The sequence below is a fragment of the Eumetopias jubatus genome, unplaced genomic scaffold (genome assembly GCF_037043125.1).
Source record: "Eumetopias jubatus isolate StellerSeaLion01/CBP00866 unplaced genomic scaffold, mEumJub1_p1.0 scaffold_5, whole genome shotgun sequence".
NCBI lineage: Eukaryota > Metazoa > Chordata > Mammalia > Carnivora > Otariidae > Eumetopias > Eumetopias jubatus.
The window spans coordinates 40688340-40713074 of record NW_028274811.1 but is presented as its reverse complement, the minus strand read 5'-3'; the positions used below and the strand labels follow the sequence as shown (position 1 = coordinate 40713074).

Sequence of the window (24735 nt, the reverse complement as noted above, 5' to 3'; positions counted from 1 at the left end):
CTCAAATCTCTGCGCAGAACTTACTATGTATGGTCTGAAAACGTTTATATTTTGTTACTGTTTTGTGTTCAGCCTCTCCCCTCCCCATTCGATGCAAGCAGGGGCCTTGTGTGTCCTACCCTCTGCTGCGAACCTAGAGTGAGGCCCAGCACTCAGAAGGCACTTGTTAAATATTGGCTGTGGAAGAACAGAGACAGACAACTACAGTATCTCCGTACAGTTACAGTCTAGTAACAGGAGATCTTTTATAGAAATCTTCCATTGCTGGTTTGTCTTAGATTTACTACTTCATTTGAAATATATGTTCACACCAAGAACGGGAGGTGGAATGAAAGCTGAACTTATTCTTTTTAAGATTTATTTGAGAGAGCGAGCTGGTACAGGGGGAGGGGAGGGACAGAGGAAGAGAGAGAAACCCAAGCCGACTCCCCTCTGACTGGGGAGCATGACGTGGGGCTCCATCTCACAACCTGGAGATCAGGACCTGAGCCGAAATCAAGAGGCAGATGCTTAACCGACTGAGCCACCCATGCGCCTGGAAAGCTGAACTTTTGAACAGCCTATCAGTCACTACTTAAGTACAAAGCCACCAGTTTCCCTCACTCTTCAGGCCAGCCTGCTTTCTGAGACCTTCTCTGCACTCCCAGCAAGGCTACCAGATAACCGAACTTGCCCTCTCCAGACAACTGAAACTTGTGCTCTCTGTGAGAAACTAAGTCAACTGTCACTTTCTCATGTAATCACCTCCCAAGAGGTGGCTGGTTCATAGAAATTAGACACAGGCTGTGGTCATCACACTCCAAATGGCTTCACACTTCCTTTAGCCTCCAAGCCGTACTTCTTTTCCCCACTCCCGATTCTAGCTCAACTTGTACCGCCTGGCACATACTTGGGGCAGGGAAGTCTGCCTGCCTTGCTAAACTACACCACAGAGCCTCCAAGGTTTTTCTAAGAAAGTTCAATCAGCTCTATCCCCTCAGCTTTACTCTCCTCTCTAAGCAGTGGCCCAAGGGTGGACTCAAAGCCTTTTCTTGGTTCTCTCTTAACATTTAGCAAACACAGAACAGCATAGGGATGAGTGTCCAGACTAGAATCACAGCCTTGGGTTTAAGTCCTAGTTTTCCACTTACTAGCTGTGTATTTTCAAGCAAGCTCCTTATCCTTGCTGAAGATTCTCTCATTTTGTAAAATGGGGACAATAACTGTGCCTATCTCACATGGTTGAGGTGATGGTTAAATGCTACAATAAGTAAAATAAAAGTGCACTGTAACAAAGCATAGGAAGTCTTACGACCTGACTGCTAGCAATAACAGGGCCCTCTGTGATCCGGCCCCATTACCTCTCTGACGTCATCAGCTGCTCTCCTTTTCACTCCTACTCCAGCCACACTGGCCTCCTTGCTCTTCCTCCCCAGGGCAGACCTGTTCATGCCTCGGGGCCTTTGCATTGCTCTTTTCTCTGGCTAGGATGCTTTCCCCCCAGATGCCCATGTGGCCAACTCCCCCAGCTCCTCGAGTTCTCTGCCCTAATCTTCCCTATGAGCTTTATCTGACCAACATATTAAATAATGCAGCCTGCCTCTGGCACTCCCAGCGTCCCAGTCCCTCTGTCGTCTGTCTCTCCCTGCACTGCCACACCCCACAGAAGCTCTGCGAAGACAGGACTGTCGGTTCTGTTCACTGATATAATCCAACCTCCAAAACAACAGACCAGATCCTGTCCCATTGCAAGCACTGCATCTGATGTCCACATGTAATAGCAATCTCTGTTTTTCAGGACTTACCTGGGTTCCTTGTTTTCTAGCTTTCGACCCTCTGCATATGAAAAATTATTTTTATTTTTTTTATTTTTTTTAAGATTTTATTTATTTATTTGAGAGAGAATGAGAGATAGAGAGCACGAGAGGGAAGAGGGTTAGAGGGAGAAGCAGACTCCCCGCCGAGCAGGGAGCCTGACGTGGGACTCGATCCCGGGACTCCAGGATCATGACCTGAGCCGAAGGCAGTAGCTTAACCAACTGAGCCACCCAGGCGCCCGAAAAATTATTTTTAAAAAGAGGTAACACACACATAGAGTTCAAAATTCAAAAGGTCAATGAAAGTACAATAGGAAGTCCGCCCCCGCTCTCTATTTCTGTCTCCCACATCTTCTCCCCAACGGCATCCTGTGTTACCAGCTTCTTGCCTATCTTTCCAGGGAGATTCTATGCATATACAAGGATATATGTATGTATTCTTTTTTTTTTTTACACAGTGACAACATATTTGACATAGTGCTTTGCACCTTGCTTTATTTTGTTTAACACTCTATTTTGAAGATCCTTCTACATCTAGTCCATAAACATCTGCCTCATTCTTTTTAGTGGCCACATAATATTGTTTTAGACGTCCTTTATTGAAGACAATGTTTTGCTTTTAATATGGCCACTGTGATAAATACCTTTTTTATAAAGTAAATTTGCATTGATGTGGAGTAATTATCCAGGAATAGAAATGCTGAGCTCAAGATTATGTTCATTTTAAATGTTTATAAATCTTGCCAAATTATCTTCCAAAACAGCTGTACCAACTTACACTGTCACCAAAAACATAGGAGGCCTATTTCCCCGCATCCTCTTATCAAAAGTATGGACTTTTATCAATAAGATTACATACAAGATAATATCTCATGATAGTTTTAGTTTGCATTTTTGTTTTGAGTGAATTATTATGAGAACTGCTCCCTCCTGACACTTCTGATCTACATGGGCAATTCTACCATCTAAAGAGAAAGCAGCAAAGAGAGCAGTAGGCTATCATCATGGTTTGAAGAAATTCTTTCAAGGCTCACTGAAACAAGTCACTTAGTCTCCCATATTTCAGAAGAGCTGGGGACTGGACTGGCCTCGGGCATAATGCTACTGTGCTTACTACTCTTTGACTTCTTCTCAATGTCCAATTCTGATCATATATGTATGTCGATCAGCAAAATTGCAGCAGGTACTATTTTAGCCACACTGTTTAGCAGAAAGACACATACCTTAGCTAGAGAAAAACATAATTAGAGCAGCAGCTAACTCATACTGAGCACTCATGCATACGCTGTATGCCTTATTTAATCCTCACAATTTTACAGGAGACTCTTATCACCCCGTTTTTTAACAGCTAGGGAAACAAGAGGAATAAAAAAGTTGAGTAACTTGCCCAAGTCTGCAGAGCTTGTGTGCTGCAGAGGTGGGATGACGATCCAGGAGGGGACTCCAGAGCGGAAGCTCGTCACCACTACACGGTACCACCTGTGCCAGGCAGAATGCCACTGGTGGGTGTGAATCGGGAGAAAAAGCACATATATGCATGAGGGAAGAAGCAATGCACTTGAGTGTGTGCACTGAGCTCTTGGTGAACTGGCAAGTGGCAAAGCAGCAGGAAGGCAGGTAACCAAGAGATGGCCTTTTCCCCAGAGGCCGATACTAGTGGACATTTAGATGTGCAAGTCAAGGGTCTGGCGTTAAAAACGGTGTTGAAAATTACTCCTCTTGGGGCGCCTGGCTGCCTCAGTCGGTTAAACGTCTGCCTTCGGCTCGGGTCATGATCCCAGGGTCCTGGGATGGAGCCCAGCATCAGGCTCCTTGCTCAGCAGGGAGTCTGCCTCTCCTTCTCTCCACTCATGCTCTCTCTCTCTCTCTCTCAAATAAATAAATAAAATCCTTAAAAGAAAATTCCTGCTCTTTACTAAATACCAGAAAAACTTGTCAGACTTTACCTTAAATACTTCTCAATCTGGGCACTTCAATACATTAATAGAAAATAGTCTTAAGTAAATACAATTTTTAGTGACAGATATAAATTTTAGTGACTTAAAATCAAAAGTGAGCTTAAGGATCATTTGAGGTACTAACAAAGCTGTCCACCCCTAGGTATCAAGTCCAACACACTTATTCTGCTAAACAAGGTACTGTTAGCAAATGTATTCTTCCTACCTCAATCAGAGTCCAAGAGTTGGGGCAGGGTGATGGTGGGGGCTTTTGACTGAAGCTTGAGTGCCAGACTGGAAAGAAAAACAAACAAACAAGATAACTTCAGTTCCATTATTCATCCTGCAGATTTCAAAAATCACACCTGAAAATAAGCAGGGTCAAATCATGGTTAAGCAGCTTTCATTACAGATGCCTGGGTTTAATTAGGTTCTACACCTTTAAAGTATTTTAGATTTACCTAGTGCCTTAAAGGTGCACTGCACCCAGGTCCCAGAGAGATTAGAAAAATTAACTGTAAAGACCCTTCATAGGGAAAATAAGACGGCCTTCACTTGCACTGTATTGTTCATACCACAAATACTGCACCTAAATGGCCTCCACTCTTGTCCCCTACAATCCATTTTTCACACATCAGCCAGAATAATCTTTTAAAACAAAAGACAGATTCTATTTTGGTAAGCCTTCTTCAATGGCTTAAGGTAAAGTCTAAACATTTAATGTACATACAAGGTACTGCAATGTCCCATGCAATATTTGAGACATATTCATGCTAAAATTTATCTGACATTTGTTTAACTGGGTATCCTGTATTTTACTCAGATCCTCTATCATAATCATTTTTTAAATGTGTCACATGGTTCTTCACTTGCCCCACTAGAGTGTCAGCTCTATGAGGGAAAGACCCATGCAGCCTTTTCTTTTCCTTTTTTTTTTCTTTAAAGTTTTTTTGGGGGGTTGGCAGTCTGGGTGGCTGAGTCAGTTAAGCATCTGCCCTCGGCTCAGGTCATGATCCCAGGGTCCTGAGATCGAGCCCCAAATCAGGTTCCCTGCTCAGCGGGAAGGCTGCTTCTCCCTCTCCCTCTCCCACTCCCCCTGCTTGTGTCCCCTCTCTCACTGTATCTCTCTGTCAAATAAATAAATAAAATCTTAAAAAAAAAAGGATTTTTTTTTTTTAAGTAAGCTATACAGCCCAGCTGGGGCTGGAACTTACAACCCCCAGGATCAAGAGTCTCATGCGCCACCGACTAAGCCAGCCAGGAGCCCCAGGACCCATGCAGCCTTGATCACTGTCTTGGACCAGGCATGGCAGGCATACCCACAAATACTGAGGAGTAGACCCATCAGTACAAAGCTCAGGCACCCTCTGTTGGGAGTTAACCCTAACTACAGACACTAGCCTCACATCCACTGGTGGATAAAATGATCCTTCTGCTTTTTCAGAGTATCTCCAGGGTGAGAATATTGACTTCCCAAAGGAGGCTTTAATGTAACCCCCCCTGTTTTATATTTAAAAAGGACTTTGAGCTTTTGACATATTTCACTTGGTCCTCAAGGCAAGTATTAATAACCACTTTTAAGAAATGAGAAACAGAGACTCCAAGAAGGTAAACAGCCAGCACATGATGACCAATAAATGGGAGTGACAATTCTGACCCTGGGAGTTGACTTTGTACTCTTTTCACTGGCCTGCATGGCCATCTGGGCTGATGAGAAGAATCGGGATTCCTAGGTCCTTCCTCCTCATCCAGAAAGCTTCTCAAGGAAAAAGTCTGACAGCTGACCCCTCTCCACAGATTTCACTGCTCACCCCATAATGGTTCCCCAACAATAGCTTGAGAGGAGACAGCAAGTCCTGGCACCTGTATCTTGAAAGACAGGTGGTTCTTAGCTAATCTCTCAAGTGACAAATGAAACTATTTAGGTCTAGAGACTAAAGACCTTGCTTAAAGTTACAGGGAAATAGGAATAAAACTGACCAGAACTCCAAATCCATCTCTTTTCTCTTTCCTGCATCTCTAAGAGACAACACCCCACACCCAACTAAAGTTCTGGAGACAGGGATTTCAATTTGAGGACATAAATTTGTCAGCTTTCTTCTGAAATCAGGTGGGAATGGTTGAACCTGCTCTTGGGACACCTAACAAGCTCACTTCTGGGAGTGCCTCTGGAAAGTTCATCAGGCTGAGGGTCTGTGGGTTTCCTGCCACTGAGACCTCCCCATAAGGCTGACTAGATACTACTTGTACCCCTTAGGAAGATTCACTCAGGCTTAGGCCTCCAACTTCTACCAGGGCAGGAGGCTAGGTTCTAAACCAGCAGTGTCCTGAGGAAACTGCCTCGTCCAGCCCCGTCTCTCCTACCTGGGCGCCCCCGCTCCAGCTCTACTTTTGTGAACTTCTGAAGGAGCAGAAACGGAGAGCAGGGAATAACCAAGGAAGGGTGAGCTACCCGTGGCAGAGGATTAGAAGCTAATGACCTAAAACAGAAGAGGCCGATTGAGCAATTCGATCAAGCTAGCAGTGCAACGCTCCAACCATGTTATATCCTTAAACCGCTCCGTTTACTTGGTTTGGTGGGACAAGTGTGGAGCAAGGGTTACAGGAGTTCAGACCTGCTGTCTGAGGGTCACGGGGCAGTCTTCTGTTTTGCGCATGAGTGCCCGCCTGGGAGGCTGGACTAGCTCCCAGATACACAGCACAGAAGAACCTGTGGAAGCTCTGCTCCCCGAGACCAGCTCTAGGAGGGATACTGGATCCTAGGGTCCTGCCTAAAACAAAAATTACAAAAGCAATCGAACTAGAATTATTGCTTATATGGGTCACCGAGGAAAACTGTACTGACAATTCTCGTTGGAGCCCTGAAAGGTTGGAAACTGATCTTTATCAAATTACCGACCTGGATTATAGCCGGCCTGAAGGGTGATCGCACTTCGAGACTATCTGGACCAGGACGCGGAGATGGCGGCCGCGAGAATCTTTTTTTTCCCCCGGAGCAGTCCGGCCCCTCGGCGGGACTCGGCGCTCACTCCGCCTAGCCGCCGCCCCACCCCCGGCCGCGGGCGCAGCTCAAGCCGCAACCCCAGCTCCGTTACCTGGGTAACGCGGGACGCGCGCGGAACCAGCAGTGCAAGGCGGGTGCGCTCAGCCGGGCGTAGCTCCTCCTCTCCATTGCGGGCGGTGCAGGCTACACCCAGCCCGCAGCTTGCTCGCAAGCGGTTCTTTCTCCGGAAAAGCGCGGCCTCGTGCGGCTCAGTAATCATCCAGTGAGAAGCCAGGGGTGTGGTAGGGGGAAGGCGCCCGCCGAGTACTTAGGGCTTCGCCGCGGCTCTGGGCAGCTTACTTCGTACTCTGGAGCGCGCCTTCGGTTTGTCGCAGGCGAGGAGTCGTAGAGCGGCCACCAGGCTGCACCATGGTGACCCCCTGCCCCACCAGTCTCGTGAGTCCCGCCGCCCGGGCTGGGAAGCGGGACAACGACCAGAACCTCCGCGCCCCGGTGAAGAAAAGCAGGCGTCCACGCCTCCGGAGGAAACAGCCGCTGCAGCCTCTGAACCCGTGCCCGCTCCCCGGAGACTCCGGTGTTTGCGACGTGTTCGAGTCCCCCAGCTCCGGGTCTGATGGGGCAGACAGTCCCGCAGCATCCGCGGCGCTAGGCTGCAGCCCCCTACCCGCTCCTGCCCAGCAGTTGGTGCAGCTAGATCTACAGACCTTCCGTGACTACGGTCAGAGCTGCTATGTCTTCCGCAAGGCGCGGGAGAGCCACTTCCACCCGCGGGAGTCGCTGGCGCGGCAGCCACAAGTGAGGCGCTGGGAGAGCGAGGTCCCCACCCCCGCTCCTCTTCCTCGGGCTCTTTCCTCTTCTGCTCCGTCTGCCCTCCGACGCGCCCCGGGGCACGGAGGTTCGCGGTCCGAGCGGGAAGGGGTTTTAGAGGGCCGGGCCAACAGCCTCATTTTACAAATGGAGAAAAGTGGGGCCTAGATGGCTTAAGTGACCTGCCCGAAGTTTCCATACTGGTTAGCAGGAGCACGGTAGAATGCAGAGGAGTGAAGACAGTTTCTAGGTTCGAGTCAGGACTCCTCCCGACCCCGGGCAAGTGATTTAACAATTCTGAGCTTATTTCTTCATCTGCAAAGTGGTGGCCCTCTCCCCTCACTGAATTGCCAAGAGGATTACAAGGTAATGTGTATACACACGCGGCGCAGAGCCAGGTACGAATCCAAGGGTTCCGGCTCCTTGCCCGACCATTGCTCTTTGTGCAGCAGCGCCGTCCCAGTGTTTCCCAGTTTCCAGCGCTTTTAAGTTTTTCCTTTTTGTGCCTTCCTCCAGAGAGGCTCCCTGAGTTTTCTTGGCAGGTTCCTTCTGCAGACCCTCTTTGCCCGCGGCTTAACCGGTCCTCCTCCCACGATCCTCCGCGCAGGTCACGGCGGAATCCCGCTGTAAACTTCTTAGCTGGCTGATCCCGGTGCACCGCCAGTTCCACCTCTCCTTCGAATCGCTCTGCCTGACGGTGAACACGCTGGACCGCTTTCTTACCACCACGCCTGTGGCTGCAGACTGCTTCCAGCTGCTTGGGGTCACGTCCCTGCTCATCGCTTGCAAACAGGTACCTCCGAGCGGGGTCTGGGGGACAGCCACTCTCTGGCCACCACCCGGCTTTCCAGCGCAGAAGATTTAGTGCTGGGCTCTCCGAATTCATTCTGTCATGCATTTGCAAACGTATACATCCACAGCTTTAATTTCACAATAGCTCCCCCCCACTTCCCTACTAACGGTCCTTTCACCTGGCCCCTAAAGAAATAGGGTGAAGTCGGTCCCAGAAGTAAATCCCAACAGCTCTTTGTAGCCCTGCTATTCTAGACTCGGGGGAAAATATTTAAAATTTCTCAAACCTTTTTTTAGCTGGACAGTAGTTAGAGAAACTGCGCTGGAAGTACACCCCAGGTGATTAAAGTGCAAGTAACGGAGAGGCGAAGGCCCAGCTGTCTCGCTGGAAGGGATGGGGGGAGTCCTGGTTTTCTCCCGGGCTTGACCCTGGGATGGGCCTCGGCCCTGGATGCTGCGCTGCGGGGGCTGAGCGCCCCTGTGTTGCAGGTGGAGGTGCACCCGCCGCGCGTGAAGCAGCTCCTGGCCCTGTGCTGCGGTGCCTTCTCCCGGCAGCAACTCTGCAACCTCGAGTGCATCGTGCTGCACAAACTGCACTTCAGCCTGGGCGCACCAACCATCAGCTTCTTCCTGGAGCATTTCACACACGCGCGTGTGGAGGCCGGGCAGGCTGAGGTCTCGGAAGCCCTGGAGGCGCAAGCCCTGGCGCGCGGGGTGGCGGAGCTGAGCCTGGCCGACTATGCCTTCGCCAGCTACACTCCCTCCCTGCTGGCCATCTGTTGCCTGGCGCTGGCTGACCATATGCTACAGCTCCCGCGTCCGGTAGACTTGAGCCTGGGCGGGCACCCCGAGGCCGCACTGCAGGACTGCCTGGGTAAGCTGCAGCTACTGGTGGCCATAAACGAGACCTCCCTGACTCACATGCTGCCCTTCCAGATACGCGAGAAGTGCAGCCTGTCGCCGAAATTGAAATGAAATACATCTGGTTTCCTGTCTACCCCGGCCCAGCGGCTGGACCTCTCCCATTGCTGTGGAAGAGTGCGGTCTTGGTCCATAGAGGGGTTCCTGATTCCCACTTGTTCCCGAGATCGTCCTGCAGATTGTAAATAGTGTACGATAGTAGCGTCTCCTCGTTTATTTATTTTGCTAAGTGCACCTGAGAGACCTGAGTCTTTCCCCAATAAACAGGCTATCAGTCTTGGTTTGTCTGAATGCCACTATTGCCTGTGTTGTCTGCGGAGAGGGAAGGTGAGGGCAGCTGGGCAACACAGGTAGTAATGACGGAGGGGTCCTGCCTCCCTGGCTCCCACTCTGTAATTAGGATATCTATTTGGGAACACTAGGTCCTTTGAGATGCCAGTCGCTGAGAGGGTCACTTGTAGACCTGTATCCCGTGACCCTCTTATGAGGCTGAGGACTCCTCATTCCCAGAGGTCCAAAGGGAAGGTGGGATGTGAACCTGAATAGAACCCACAGCAGTCTGCTGTCTAGAGGGGTGGGGACATGGAGGATGCCCAGCTGGGAAGCTCTGGGAACCACACATGCCCACTAGCTAGGGCAAAGCAAGACCTACTCTGACAACTAACATGTTGGAAATGAAGGCTTTGCAGGCTACTGTGGCCATGATAAATAGAGCCCATTTACCCTGTGATGACTTGGTTCAACAGTTCACTTTTGTCTTACACCTGCTGCATGTGAGCCCAGGAGAACAATGGCATAGTAATCATGGCCATCATTGGGTGCTTAAATGTACCACGCACTGTGGTCAGCATTCATTGTCTCAATCCTCCAACAACTCTATGTATTATCCCATTTTTCAGAGAAGGGCCCTGGACCACAGAGAGGGTAGGCAATAGTAGAGCAATCAGGATTTGAAGGCAGGTGATTGGGAGTCTAGAGCCACATCCTTAGCCACACTGCTCAACTTCTCCCACTTAACAGGTTTGTAGAAGGGCTTTTTAAAAAACCCTCTTCCTGAGGTAGGTGTGTTATCTACTCAGTGTGTTCCATTCAGTAGAGACTATAGAGAACATATTTGGAGAGCCAGCACAGTCCCTGCCTCCAGTCATGACACAGGTGAGAAAACTGAGTCGAGAAGTGAGACCAAGGGTGTCTGGGTGGCTCAGTGGGTTAAGCTTAAGTCTCTGCCTTCAGCTCAGGTCATGATCCCAGGGTCCTGGGATTGAGTCCTGCATCAGGTTCCCTGCTCCTTGGGGAGCCTGTTTCTGCTTCTGCCTGCCACTCCCCCTGCTTGTGTTCTCTTTCTGTCAAATAAAATCTTAAAAAAAAAAAAAAAAAAGACCGAGGCTTGCTGGAGTTAACTCCACAGCTGTCTCATCACCTTCATTCTCACTGTGGTGAGTCTGTTGTAGACCCAGAGGAATCTCAGTTCTGTCACCTCCAGCAAATATCTTCACTTCTCTGAGCCTGACAATCTTGGTAGTGCTGTTGTAAAGCCTAAATGAGATCCTGAGGTAGTATAAAATAGTGATGAAAGAAGTGGGCTCTGGAGTGCTTGAGCAAGTCTCATCTCTACACAGGAGTCTCTTCTGTAGAATTAGGAATAACAATAACCTATTTGGTGGGATGGAGTTATGGATTTATTTTTAAGATTTAGAGAGAGAAGGAGAGAGCATTCTTAGCAGACTCTGCACTGAGTGTGAAGAACCTGTGGCGGGGCTCTGTCTCACAACCCTGAGTTCATGACCTCAGCCAAAACCAAGCATCTGGATGCTTAACCAACTGCACCACCCAGGCGCCTCAGAGGTATGGATTTCATGAGATGTTCCATACAAATCCCTCTACACAGTCCTGGCATATAGCAAATTTTCAAGAAATGAAGACTGGTGGCAGCACAGGAAAAAAAAAAAAAACATTGGAGAAAGAAATAGAAGGCAAATACGGAAAAAAATGTTAGCTATTGTAGGTGAACCTACTGTTATTCATTGCACTCTTTTCAAGTTTTCTGTAAGATTAAAAAAACCTTAAGTTTTGCGGGAACAAACTCCGTCATGTTCTATCTTTAGGATCAGTTTAAATGTATGACAAATTTGCATAAATGAAAAGCAAGCAAACTCAAACCAAATTTAGAGAATCTTCCTTGTACTTCTCTTCCCAAGCACCCTCCAGGTACTCTCCAGCACCAGGACCACTTACTCTGAGCCCCTCAGATCCCTTCTCTCCCCTTATGTTAATGTTCAGCCCCCTAGGAGCTTTCTCAACTTAGGCTCAGGGATAGGGAAGTGGTGATCCCAAAGCTGTTTGAGAAGTGGGTCTGTGATGATGAAAAGGTGAAGGAAAAATTGTATCGTCTGACCCAAGTCCCCAAATATCTAGAGCCCTCAAACCCACTGTTGAGGGTGGCGGTAGGGCCACTGGCTCTTTTACAGAAATGTGACTTTGGGGAGAAGTTTTCACCAGCATTTACTCCATCACTCAGCCAAGATGGATATGGGTGTGTTGGTTGCAGAATCATATGTGAGTCATAGGAGTCATATATTCATGCTATTCCAGCTCTTTCTGCCACATTTTTATGTACGATGCCCCTATTTTTCTACACTTTGGAACTCATTGAAGAAAAATGAGTCTATTCTGTAAAATCAGGAATGGTCTCAGGTGAGAGATCTTCTCAAAACTCAACTAAGAGCTCCCCTCCTCCTCTTACAGACTGGGAAGATGGGTAGGGATGGAGGACTGGCTAGTGACTAGGCTACTCAGGAATCAGAACAAAGCCAAGAATAAGTTGTGGGAGGCTGGAAGAGCGGCTGAAAAGCCTCCTTAAAACAACATCAAAAACATCCAACTTATCCACACCAAGCACCAGTTGCATTACATAATCTCATTTTAATAGCACCTCTATTGAAGTCAGTGTTATGATTTTCCTTTTTTTAAAAAAAGTTTTATTTTTTTTAAAGTAATCTCCACACCCAACGTGAGGCTCGAACTCACAACCCTGAGATCAAGTCACATGCTCCACCAACTGAGCCAGCTAGGTGCCCCAGTGTTATGCTTTTCCTAAAGATCTGGGGCTCACGGATCTGGTGGAGCCTGGTTCCAATCCTCAGGTACTCTGACCCTGAAGCCAGAGCCCCTCACCATCAGCGATACCATACCAATTCTAGCTGCCTGCCCTCACCCCAACCAGGTCCCTGAATTTATAGATAGGTCAAAAAGTCTCTAAGTCTATTCTAGCTCTACTATTGTAGAACCATCTCCAACACTGTTAAGAGGTGTCTTTATTAATCCAGATAATAGGGAGAAATAAAAAGGGATCATGCCTGGGCGCCTGGGTGGCTCAGTTGGTTGATCGACTGCCTTTGGCTCGGGTCATGATCCTGGAGTCCCCGGATGGAGTCCCACGTCGGGATTCCCTGCTCGGCAGGGAGTCTGCTTCTCCCTCTGACCCTCCCCCCTCTCATTCTCTCTCTCTCAAATAAATAAATAAAATCTTTTTTTTTAAAAAAAGAGATCATGCCTCTTTATTTTTTTGAAGATTTTATTTATTTGAGAGAGAGAGAATGAGAGATCGAGAGCACGAGAGGGAAGAGGGTCAGATGGAGAGGCAGACTCCCTGCTCAGCAGGGAGCCCGATGTGGGACTCGATCCCGGGACTCCAGGATCATGACCCGAGCCGAAGGCAGTCGCTTAACCAACTGAGCCACCCAGGCACCCCATGCCTCTTTAAAAAAAAGAGGATTTTCATTACTACTACTTGGTATAAGACACAAACAAGGTGCCCAATAGGAGGTTACAAAGATAATTTCAGGTGACCGTTTAAATTCGATAGATCTAAGAGTGGTCTGAGCGATCCCCTCACCCAGGGATTTAGAGATGTCCTTTCTTGGGAAAGGCCCTAGTCTTGGGAAGGGCAGCGAAGACTTCCGCCGAGCGAGCAAGGCCAGCTGTGCCCAGGGTGGCCAAATGCTGCGGTGGCCAAATGAGGCTTTCGGGGGAGAAAGCGACTGGGGTTTTAGGGGATTTGGGACCGTCCAGTGTGGCATTTTCCGAACAGGGAGGAGAATTTGTAGATGTCGCTTTTTCTTAATTGACTCTTAAAGACTGCACTCAGGCGTCGCTGCTCGGGGAAGTGCAGAGTTAGGGTACGGGTGCGGCTCTAGGCATCATGCCAAGAGAAACCAAGGGCAGGTCCTTGAGGCAAGACCAGAAGTGCGCCCCCCGCCTTGGGGGAAGGGTCTTCTGTAATCTGGGGGTAGTTTTGGGGTAGATTCCACATCCCCACCAAATTCTACAAGGCGGTCAAATGCCGGAGTCTGGCTTTGGCGAGTGTCACTCCGCGTTTAGTTCGTGCCTTATGGCTGGGGTGGGAAGAAAATGAAATAATCGTTAACTTTTCCATCCCTGCTGTCCAAAAGCGGAAAGGCGGTACCCAGTGTTAGCGACCAGTGGGGTTAGTCCAGCCTCCCTTTTTGTGGCGCTGCCGGGAGGCGGCGGCGCCAACGCTCACCAAAAGGGCGCTCGCGGGCCCTGGTCCCGCGCTCGCTGCTCCCGGGGGAAGCCGCGTTGCCAGGTTGGGTTTAACGCCTCCGCCCGCGCGCAGATTGTCCGGGGCTGAAGGCGCCACCTCCGGCGCTCAGGCGCGAGCCGCCCCTCCCGCGCGGCAGTCTTCCCTCTCCACTGACCCTCCCTCCGCACCTTTACAGCCACCCCTCGCCTCCAACTCGGCCACGCGCCTGCCTTTGCAGGCGCCAGGCGGAGCGCTGACTGTGGGTCGCTATTGCAGCCGCGGCCACAGCCGCCGCTGCCGAATAACCAGCACCTGGGCGGAAGCGGGCGGGGAAGCAGGATGCAGTCGTGCGGAGGCGCTGCGGCGGGACGCCGAGCCTTCGACAGCATCTGCCCCAACCGGATGCTGGAGCTGCGGGGCCGGTCTTTCGTCAAGCCCGGGAAGCTGGAGAGGAAGGTGGGGCCGCGGGCCGGTGCCGGGCAGGGTCCGCACGCCCTGGGTCCCGTGGGCTGACCCATGCTCATCGTTTCTGTGTCCGGCTAGTTCGCCCCTCCGCGGAAGTTTTTCCCTGGTTGCAGCGGCGGCAGCCCAGTGTCGGTGTACGAAGATCCCCCGGACGCGGAGCCCGCTGCGCTGCCAGGTGAGCCTGGTTGGCTCCCGCGCGATCCCTCGGGTTCCCCGCGCTGGGTGGGTAGGGCACGCGCGGCTCAGAAGAACATTTCTCCCCCGGGCTCCGATTTCCTGGCGGGGATGCCAGTGGCGAGCCCTGGCGGAGAGACTCAGGGCCCGCCTCGTGCGTGTCTCCGGTTCTCCCCGCTCAGCCCTCACCACCATAGACCTGCAAGACCTCGCGGACTGCTCGTCGCTACTCGGGTCCGACGCGCCGCCTAGTGGTGACTTGACCGCCTCGCAGGTACCTCCCCTTAACTCCTGAAGCCCGGCGGCCTCGGACAGCCCAAATTCCGACTTTGGAGTCCAGGGTTGATTTCCGCAGAGGCTCATCTCAGGCCCGGAGCGCAGGCAGATTTAGCTAGTGGGGGCAGACATGGCGGAATCTCAGCCCCGAGGATCGGAACTTCTTCCTCCCTCTTAGTCTTTTGCGTCGGCCGCATTCTCAGAGTTGTTCTGACCAACTTGGGACAGAGGGGCTCACCTGGAGAACTTCCCTCCAGGTAAGGGGTCTCCTGTTCTCCCCATCTATTCCCTGGAGCTGTGACAAAGCAAGCTGGAGATTGAGCACTGAGGACCCAGGCGAGGAGGCGGGAACAAAATGGAGCGCTCGGCACCTGGTACATGTCCTGTCAGTGCTCCCAACATTCCCTTTCCGGCCATTCACTAACAATTTTCATTCCCTGGGTATCTAAGGAGTGTGAAGATTGACGGATAATTACTCGATCAAGACTGGGAAAGACGAATAGAGTTTACACTTAGGGGAAGAGGGACGAAGGACAAAGAACTCTGGAAGAGATCTGACAGCAAACGTTCCTCTCTGCAGAGATGGCTCTTCAGCAGTGGGGCACTTTAAAAAAGTCATTTTCTGCCCCTCCAAAGGCTCATGCCACTTACCCTTATGGGGCAAAGAGGTATTTGACTTTTTCTTTTCCTCAAAAACTTATTTCCTTACTCCCATCCCACTTCTAACACTTGCCACTGCTGACACTCCCCAAGTTGATGAGGGAACCTCCCAGCATTGGTGTGTGGGGAGGCCAGAAGCCTGCCTGGCTCATCGATGGGACATGAAGTGCCCAGAAGGACAGGAGGTCTTAGCTAGATGCAACCTACAGGAGGAGTGCCAGTTCCAGCTTCCTGGCAGCAGGTCCTGGGGACACGGGTTCCATGGGGGAAATGTCCAGCACTGAACACTCCAGAAGATATGACCACCTCAGAGAACTGAGGTTGGTGGTAGAACACAACCTTCCAGGCTTCCCCTAAGTGCCTCTAGAATTGGGTTAGAGCCCAGATGGACTCAGGGTAGGTAGCTACAAGAGCAGAGAGTGGTAAGGCAAGGGGTGAGAGTGGGCATTGCCCTGCAGAGGGCATTTTGTTTTTCTTTTTCGATCTGGATGCTCAAATAAGGAAAGACAATACTTGAGCATCTTTCAACTGACCCAGAGGCCCAATCACTATCTTACTCCAACATGTTTATTTTGCAAGTCATGAAAACCAACCAGGCTCTTGTTGAATTTTTGCTTAAGTATTCGGAACTTAAATTTCACATCATGTTCTGTATGAGCCTTTTTTTTTTTTTTTTTTTTGGCTGCCATTGTGGTTTGGAAAAATGCCAGATTTTTATCTAACTGGGAAGGTAGGATTCAAAGTTTCAAGCACAGAGCTCATGCCTGATGGCCCAAGAGGTCCAGGACTTTTCCTGGGGGAGAGAGAGCTGGTAGAGAGGGAAAGACACCCTTTAGAGGAAGAGCCCCTGGAAAGACCCTGGCCATTGCACACTCAGGTCAAAATTCCTAGCCTCCTTCCTGCTGGGTAAGGTGAACACAGAGCAGAAACACTACAGAGTGTTTGTTTGAGGTCCAGGATGAGCCAAAGACCTGGTATAGCATAGGAAGAAGCATTTCCTGGGCCCCAGTTCCTGACTTGGCCTCAAGGCTCCTTGTGGTAAGGGTTTTGGCCAAATCTCTACTAAGAGGAAGACCTTTCAGCCCTTGGAAAATGAGTCTGGTTTCTGGCTCCTTCAACCAGGACACAACTTGTGCTTCAGGATTTGCCTCGGCCCTTTCTAAGCTCCTTTCACCCTTACAGCTTCAGTTCCTAACTGGTGCTTGAGGCCTCCCAGATTGAAGCACTCCTCCTTGAGGAAAGCTGATCCTTGTACTTTCTTCAAGGTTAGGGTCAGAGTAAGTTCCTCTTCTCGGCAATATTTGAATAGTAGAGAAGGGCTTTAGGGTAGATGAGTATGATTAACACAAAGGAATCAATCAACAATAGTGGAAATCAGTAGAATAGATATTTCTAATGGGCATATTGGATGCATTCCCCCACACCATATGCCTTGAGAAACTTCTTTCCTCTTTCCCAGTGCTGTCTTCATTGGAAGACAGGCTTTTCTTAAAAAAGAGATCAACGCTAGAGGCAATGAGGTATGGAGGAAAGAAGATTGAAAGAGTCACCATCATTCTAGGACAGGAGCCCCAATTCCATTTCAGAGTTGGATGACTGGGCAATTCACTTTCTCTGAGCTTCAGATTCTTCAAAGGGGGAGGAATCACTTCCTGGGTCCTGCGTGCTTCCTACATTGGGTGAGAATTAACATAGGGACTCTGTGTAAAAGAGTTAGTTTTGTCGACTCTCAAAGTCCACGAATTAAGGGAATAAGAAGGTTCTGGGGCTGTCAGCCTCCTCCTGTCTCCTTCTGCCTCACACACCCAGGCACATTGTGGGAACCCAGGAGATGTCCAGCTCAAGATGTAGGAGGAGCATCACAGTGTAGGGAGAAAGTAAACTCCGACTTGTTCAGAAACGGAAGAGCAATACGGGCCACCCTTGCTGCAGGCCAAACAAAAGCACTTTCCATAGCATCCCTGCCCCCTCATCATAGCCTACCTTTTCCCTTCTTGTATGGGGAGAAGGTGGTTTAGCTGTGACTGAGTCTCGGCAGGATATAGAGCCTCAGGTTGTTTCTTTGGATGATCCTGCACGCTGTCAGGTCTTGGGAGGCAAGTCGGAGTTTACGCACACCCGCCCCCTTATCTTAGGGCACCGCTCCTCCGCGGGGCGGAGGTAAGTTGAGGGGAGGTTCCACGGGACGCTGGAGGGACGCCTCGGGCCTCACGGCGGCAACTGGTTGGCTGGTGGGGGGCCAGTGAGGCGGCGCGGGGACTGCCGGCTGCCAAGCATGGGGCCACTACGCTGAGCGCCGAAGGACTCCCGCCTCGAACACAGCCCCGCACAGTTTCGGCGCCCTTCAGGACCCTCCGGGACCCGGTCCCTGCTTCGAGTGCCGCTCCTCACCATGGCAGTGCAAGCCTGCTGGGTTCCAAGCCTGGGATGGGGCTTTGATTTTCAGGTATGGGGCTCGGTTGCGAGCGACAGTGCGTGCACACCCGCTGCCAAGCCCGGCAGGGCGACTGTCGGTCTGGGAAGTGTTTTAGGCCTGCTGGACCTGACAGTAACTCTTTCACACCTCTGGTTTATTTCAGAACCATTCTCTGCAAACTGCACCGGACTTCAATCTGCAGGATTTCAGAGACACAGTGGATGATCTCATTGCAGGCAAGTGCAGTCTCCTCGCAGTTAAATAAAGGGAGGTGGGCGTGTCCCCCACTCCGCAAATCAAACTAGTTCAGATTTCGATTTCGTGGTCGCGAAGGTGGTAAACCCAGCACCTGTCAACATCGTAACTCGTCAATGGGTCAGGCTTTTTCATATTTATGAGACAACACACTTTCTAATGGGGAAGATGAATCGCTGAAATCTATAGCGCTTTCCCAGTTTATGGGTGCGAGTTCTGGGAGAGGGAGCCCTACTCTGTGATGTGGTCAAGGAAATGTTGGGTGACAGGAGTGTACAGAACGGCAGACGGGGGAGGACTTTGGGCAGGTTTGCCCTGGCTACCGTGGAGACTGAATTCAGATCAACTCAATAGGCATATATGGAGCGCCTGCTGTGTATGAAGAAGATCAGAAAGGGCCTAGGAAAAGTAGGGATTGCAGAGTGAGGGGTGCTTTACTTAACTTCTTCACATAAACCCTACACCCGCCATGGCATTTTGTCCCTGTAGCTAGCTGGGCACGAGTCTGAGGCTGCGAACCTAGCTCCCACTCTTCCTCAGACTCATCCTCTTTGATGTCGCCTCCTCTGGCCGGTGGAGACTTCCCTTTCCCTCCTTGCGAAGTATTGCCATTTGGGCCCTGTCTCTCTCCGCCGCTGGACCCAAGGGCCCTGCAGTCACCGCCGCTGCGCCCTCCGGATGTGCCCCCGCCGGAGCAGTACTGGAAGGAGGTGGCCGACCAGAACCAGAGGGCACTGGGGGACGCGCTCGTTGAGAATAACCAAGTAGGGGCACTGGGCTGGCCACCAGGAATCCTGGGTTCGGGACAGGGTATGGAGCTCTGGGCGGAAATGGGGGTTGCAGGAGAGGGAATGTGCCCCAGTGTAAGTCAGAACAATGCGCGGGCGGGTGCTTCTCCTAGCTACCATTGCTCCAGTGGCTCTCCTCGGTTTCCAACCTCAGTAAGCGGGAATGATCCTGCCCGACCAGATTTTTAATAGGGACACCAATATTTACTGAAGGCTTCCTATACACCTGGTATTGTGCTTATCAATTTACTTTTTCTTCTAATACAACCACTGAACAAGATACTACTTTACTACCCAATTTTACAGGTTAGGAAACTGAAGTATAGGAAGATAGAACTTCAGAGGCAGAACCTGTATCCGCTTGTTGCCCAAGTCCATACTCTTCACCACCACGCTACACTGAAGATTGAGATACATTTTGTCTAAGTGCTTTGTAAAAACAAAGGACAACTAAACAAAAGTGATTATTATTCTCACCAGTGCAAGTGCCCTTGGGTCCCCAGTTCCAGATTAGACATTAGGATCCTGGTATAGTTCATGCAGAGTATACAGATGAGACCGACCACAGTGGCCTACCTCTTCATATTTGGGTCTCCTCCTGCAGCTGCACGTGACGCTGACCCAGAAACAGGAGGAGATCGCCTCGCTCAAAGAGCGGAACGTTCAACTGAAGGAACTTGCCAGTCGGACCCGGCACCTGGCCTCGGTGCTGGATGTAAGTGGGGTGCGGGCCTGTGGGACACTGCGGGACGTCGGAAATGTTCCTGTGTAGCCCCCACCCTGTTCCCAGTATTGGGACCCAGCGGGGTTGGGAGAAGGGCGGTGGCTGCTGAGAGCTTGCTGAGCCCCTTGCAGCCTGCATCTAAACCCGCAGAGTTCGAAAAGGCGCCCGGGTCTGCTTTGCGCGCCCAGCGCCGGGGGAGCCCAGCCGACCCCAGCTTGGCGCTCCTCCCCATCTTTTGTAGAAGCTGATGATCACACAGTCCCGGAATTGCGGAACGACAGCCGAGCCCTTTCTGCTCAAGGCGACAGCCAAAAGGAGCCTGGAGGAGTTGTTCAGTGCTACCGGGCAGGATTGCGCGGAAGTGGACGCCATCCTGAGGGAGATTTCCGAGCGCTGTGACGAAGCGCTGCAGAGCCGCGACCCCAAGCGGCTGCGGCTACAGCCGGAGCCCGCGAGCGAGGCAGGCGTGCCGGGGAACCTGCACGGCACCTTCCGAGGGCTGCGCACAGACTGCAGCCGGAGCGCGCTAAACTTGAGCCACAGTGAGCTGGAAGAGGGAGGCTCCTTCAGCACCCCCATCCGCAGTCATAGCACCATCCGCACTCTCGCTTTCCCCCAGGGCAATGCCTTCACCATTCGGACAGCCAACGGGGGTTACAAATTCCGCTGGGTCCCCAGTTGAGCTAGGACGTGGTGCCCCCAAACACTGTCCTGTTCCGGACTGAAGCGCCTGGAGGCTAAGAGGGAGTAGCTGGAACTGTTTCCTGAACCTGGACTCTCAGAAGAACTCCCCCTGCTGGGCGAATGCCACCCTGAAACTTATTTTTCAGGAACAAAAACGTCTCTCGATAATGATGCACTGTAAAGTCCTGGTATAAAATACGGTATATTCCCTCCCCTTTCACAGTGTGTGTGTGTGTGTGTGTGTGTGTGTGTGTGTGTGTGTGTGTGTAAACATATATAAATCTCAATGAATTTTTAAAAAGTATTTTTAGCAGCTTTGAATTATGTGCTTTTAGAACTGGAAAGGACTTAGAAATCACTTAGCTGTTTTATAATTATATAATGCCCTACTTTTATAAGAAGGAAAAGGAGGCTCTAAGAGATGAAGTAATTTTCTATAATAACAAGCATTATTGGGAACTTCTGGTCTTTCTCACTAGTTAGTTAAAGATTGGCCCAGAAGCCCGGTTTCTGAGTGAATGCTTCCTTACATCACTCAACTTCCCCTGGTCCTGGAAGGACCCTTAATTTTCTTACTGTTGAAAACTTTTATTCTGGCTGGAAGAATAAAAAGGAGAGTTAGCCAAAACACTTGCTTTAGGGCAATAAAGTAGAGAAAAATGTAGATGGTCAGAGGCAATGGGCTATCTACAAAATAGGTGCTAAACACATTTGTTTGTAATGATCATTCATATAATTTTGTAAGATTTATGATATATGTTTATATTAATTATATATAGTTTATATGTCTGAACAGAAGAATCACACAAAAAGCAAACTTTGATAAAAAAAAAACCGTAAGTTTTAAGAAAATGGCATATTTCACATGAAAAATAATATGTATTTGTATATGTGTGTGTGGAGTGTGTGTGTGTGTGCACGCACCTGTGCACATGTGCATGCACCAGAAACCAAGTGTGGAAATCTTGGTAAAAGTAAAACTATCTATTTGAATTTCATAGATAAAACTGTGGTGCACATTCATGTCTTATATTTCTAGGGTTGATCTTCTAAGAAAAACTTATACATTTTATAGTACCTTCACTTTGACTTTTTTTTCCTCTATTTCCTTTTGTGTGGGGTTCCTTTTTCTACTCTGTTGTGAAATTATGTGACTGGCATATGTCAAGTAGTGATTTGTCCCAACCTCCCCAGTTCTCAACATGAGAGCTACTTCTTTCTGTGGCCTCGGCGTGGGCAAGTTTCCAACCCCATTATACCACATCGCTCATTCTGCCATCTAAGTGGTGATATCAGATAACAGGTGAGCTGGGCAGGGTGGCAGAACCTGCTCCCCCAGTTTGTCCTATGTACTGTTATCTGTATTTAGAAACAAAAAAAAGTGATAAAATAGACCACATTTCCTCATATTTTGTCTAACAAATGGACTCTTGAAAAGTACACTGGACAGTTGAAAATTCTTTTCATTGGCTTATATATACAGTACTGAAGTTCAGGTTCAGAAAAAACAAAAACAACAAAGACCCTTAACTTGTTCTGAGAAACAACTGGCGGAAAGACACTGACAGATAACAAGCAGGCAGCCTCTCTCCCTTTTTTCCCAGTACAAAGAGGAGAGAGACCTTTGGGTTAGTGCTGAAAGTCAAAGGTGGTGCCTGAGTCAAATAACTCTTCTTCATTAATCTCAAAGCTGTGGGGGAAACAAACAGTAGTTTCTACTTACACAGAAGTCAGGAACTCCTGCAGTATAAACCCCCTCTAAAAACATACTTACAAGTGGGGTACCTGGGTGGCTCAGTCGGTTAGGTGTCTGCCTTCCGCTCAGGTCATGATCCCAGGGTCCTGGGATGGAGCCCCGCATTGGGGTCCCATCTTGGCGGGAAGCCTGCTTCTCCCTCTCCCTCTGCCTGCCACACCCCCTGCTTGTGCTCTCTCTCTCTGTGTCAAATAAATAAATAAAATCTTAAAAAAAAAAACATACTTAGAGTCAGAGGCCTTGTGGTAGATACTACAAACTTTATTATTCTGTAGCTTTAAAATTTTTTCTTTTTCCTTTTCTTTTTTTGGAGTTGTTTGTTTTTTTGAGAAAACAATAAACTTTAAACACTATGATAGCTTAAATTGCTATTAATTGTTGTAAATATTACTTTTATGCAATTGAATCTCATCAGCCTATTGTAAATCTTAAGCTTCAGTTAATTCCAAAGGAAATAATGTTACTGCTCAACTTTAAAATATGACACAATGTGACTTTTGTTAACAGATGAATATGCTATTTGGTTTGACATACAGTATAGACGGTAAATGTGTGCCCATCATCACACTGGAGGGGCCTTGCATACTTGCTGCAAAATCAAAACCAGTCTATTTTGTACTTTGATACCTCCTGCTCATAATTTGCTGTGAATAAAAGGACATTTATAAAATTATGACCAAAATTAAGGCATCTTCTCCTTGTGAATATTAACAACATTTGAAGAAATATAATAAAAAAAACTTACTGTAGACTGGCTTTCACCATTCACTCTATTAGGGAGGAGAGAAGAGGTGGGAGGGAGATGTTTCCAAAGGTCACTAGGTTGACAAGGCTGTCATCCTCCCCATGAACCTCGGTCAATTTAGTGTCACTGGAGATTGGAGTACATAGAGTAGAACAGAGAAGTGAGTGAGATATATTTTTTTTGTAGAAACCAAAAATTAATCTTTCCCTAAACATAGAAAATTAACAAATCATCTATTTCAAAGCAATACACATATAGTTGCTTCTAAACATGAAGGTTTGATATTTTTTTAAAGATTTATTTATTTTTATTTTAGAGATAGAGAGACAGAGACAGAGAGAGCAGGGGTGGGGGCCAGAGGGAGAGGGAGAGAATCCTCAAGCAGACTCCCTGCTGAGTGTGGAGGACAGGACCCTGAGATCATGACCTGAGCCCAAATCAAGAGTTGGACACTTAACTGACTGAGCCACTGAGATGCCCCAGAAAGGTTTAATCTTAGTGTCACCATTTTCCCTACAAATCTTTAGATTTTTACAAAAATATTTATAAGGAAGTATAAAATAGGAGCATAAGACCTTAGAAAATAAGAAAGCCTGATACAATTAATGTGAAATGAGCCTTGAAAATTGCATTGTATTTCTTTAATCGCTAATGACTGAACCAGGAAAGAAATTTAAGCAAGCATGAATGTGGATACCACATTCCACTGATTTATGTATTTATATTAAAATACATTATTTTTCTTTTTATAACAGTATATATTCTACTGTATTATAACAGTGATACATATTTGTTGTAGAAATTAAAAATCCAGCCATTTAATAATTCACTAATTTAACCAATAAATACTGGATACTTACTGTGTGCTAGGTATTTGGTATATGTTGGTAAATACAACAGGCGTGGATCTGCCCCTTTGGAGCTTAGAAGTTAAGGAATGAGACAAATAACAATCTGCAAACACATAAGTCTGTAATTTAAAATTGGAATAGGTGCCTTGATGAAAACAGAGGTCAGAGATAGAGAATAACAGTGGAGAATCCACTTACATAAAGGAACCTGGGGACTTCGCCTTAGAGGAAGAAATTTCAAGTAGTAAATTTGAAATTTTATCAAAGCAATACACACACGGTTAAAAAATAGAATAGGTCACCTGGGTGGCCCAGTTGTTAAGCTTCTGCCTTTGGCTGGAGTCCTGGGATCAAGTCCCATGTCGGGCTCCCTGCTCAGCGGGAAGCCTGCTACTCCCTCTCCCACTCCCACTGCTTGTGTTCCCTCTCTTGCTATCTCTGTCTCTGTCAAATAAATAAATAAAATCTTTGAAAAAAAATAGAATAATAGAGAACTTATATGAAAGTAATGATATGCATCTCCCATTGTCAGTGTACTCACCAGATGCACCATTTTTAAAATCTCTTTTGGCTGTTTCCCTTGCTAGTTGTTGCCATACCCCTAAATCACTGGTTTTCAACACCAGCTCTAATTAGAATCACCTGGAGAGGTTAGGAAAACAGTACCAAATATGTGGGCCTTACCTGCAAATATTCTACTTTAACTCACTGTGATGGCATCAGCATTGAATTCTGCTTCAGTTAAAGAAAATACTATTTAAGATTCTGATGTTTTGAAATCTGAGATTTGTTTAATTGCATGCTTATGTTCTAAATTGGTACATGTAACATATGATTTGAAAAGAATGTGTATTCTCAAGTTATTGAGTGTAGTGTACTTTAAATGCAGTTAGATTAAGGTGGTTGATATTTTTGTTCAGATGATCTATAACCTTACTGATTTTTGTTTTTTTGTTTTATCAAATACTATTAAAATCCTCAACTGTAATTTTGAAATTGTCTATTTTTTCCTTTCATTCTGTCAACTTTTGCTTCACATACTGTGAAGTTTATTAAGCACATATATTAAGGCACATATAATTATCATGTATGTTTTAAGGTATTGGCCCTTTCTATTATTATGGAGTTTTTCTATCTATGG

At 48.2% G+C, this 24735-nt stretch overlaps 2 protein-coding genes across 2 annotated transcripts; both read left to right on the top strand.

Annotated features, from left to right (window-relative positions):
• Positions 1-6952: 6952 nt before the first annotated feature.
• Positions 6953-9311, top strand: CCNO (cyclin O). Its single transcript, XM_028119055.2, has 3 exons — positions 6953-7532; positions 8152-8337; positions 8826-9311. Exons 1-3 carry the CDS (start codon positions 7146-7148, stop codon positions 9309-9311), a joined length of 1059 nt encoding a protein of 352 aa, XP_027974856.1. The 5' UTR covers positions 6953-7145.
• Positions 9312-14139: 4828 nt separating this feature from the next.
• Positions 14140-20240, top strand: MCIDAS (multiciliate differentiation and DNA synthesis associated cell cycle protein). Its single transcript, XM_028119045.2, has 7 exons — positions 14140-14256; positions 14344-14440; positions 14622-14713; positions 17955-18027; positions 18587-18810; positions 19439-19549; positions 19800-20240. Exons 1-7 carry the CDS (start codon positions 14140-14142, stop codon positions 20238-20240), a joined length of 1155 nt encoding a protein of 384 aa, XP_027974846.2.
• The last annotated feature ends 4495 nt before the right edge of the window (positions 20241-24735 follow it).

What these genes read in the sequence shown, in the direction of transcription:
- CCNO (XM_028119055.2), top strand. Translation starts at nt 7,146, where the DNA reads ATGGTGACCCCCTGCCCCACCAGTCTCGTGAGTCCCGCCGCCCGGGCT. An exon ending in CGCTGGCGCGGCAGCCACAA is followed by an intron (nt 7,533 to 8,151) that starts GTGAGGCGCTGG and finishes TCCTCCGCGCAG; the next exon opens with GTCACGGCGGAATCCCGCTG. An exon ending in TGCTCATCGCTTGCAAACAG is followed by an intron (nt 8,338 to 8,825) that starts GTACCTCCGAGC and finishes CCTGTGTTGCAG; the next exon opens with GTGGAGGTGCACCCGCCGCG.
- MCIDAS (XM_028119045.2), top strand. Translation starts at nt 14,140, where the DNA reads ATGCAGTCGTGCGGAGGCGCTGCGGCGGGACGCCGAGCCTTCGACAGC. An exon ending in GTGACTTGACCGCCTCGCAG is followed by an intron (nt 14,714 to 17,954) that starts GTACCTCCCCTT and finishes GGTTTATTTCAG; the next exon opens with AACCATTCTCTGCAAACTGC. An exon ending in ACCTGGCCTCGGTGCTGGAT is followed by an intron (nt 19,550 to 19,799) that starts GTAAGTGGGGTG and finishes CATCTTTTGTAG; the next exon opens with AAGCTGATGATCACACAGTC.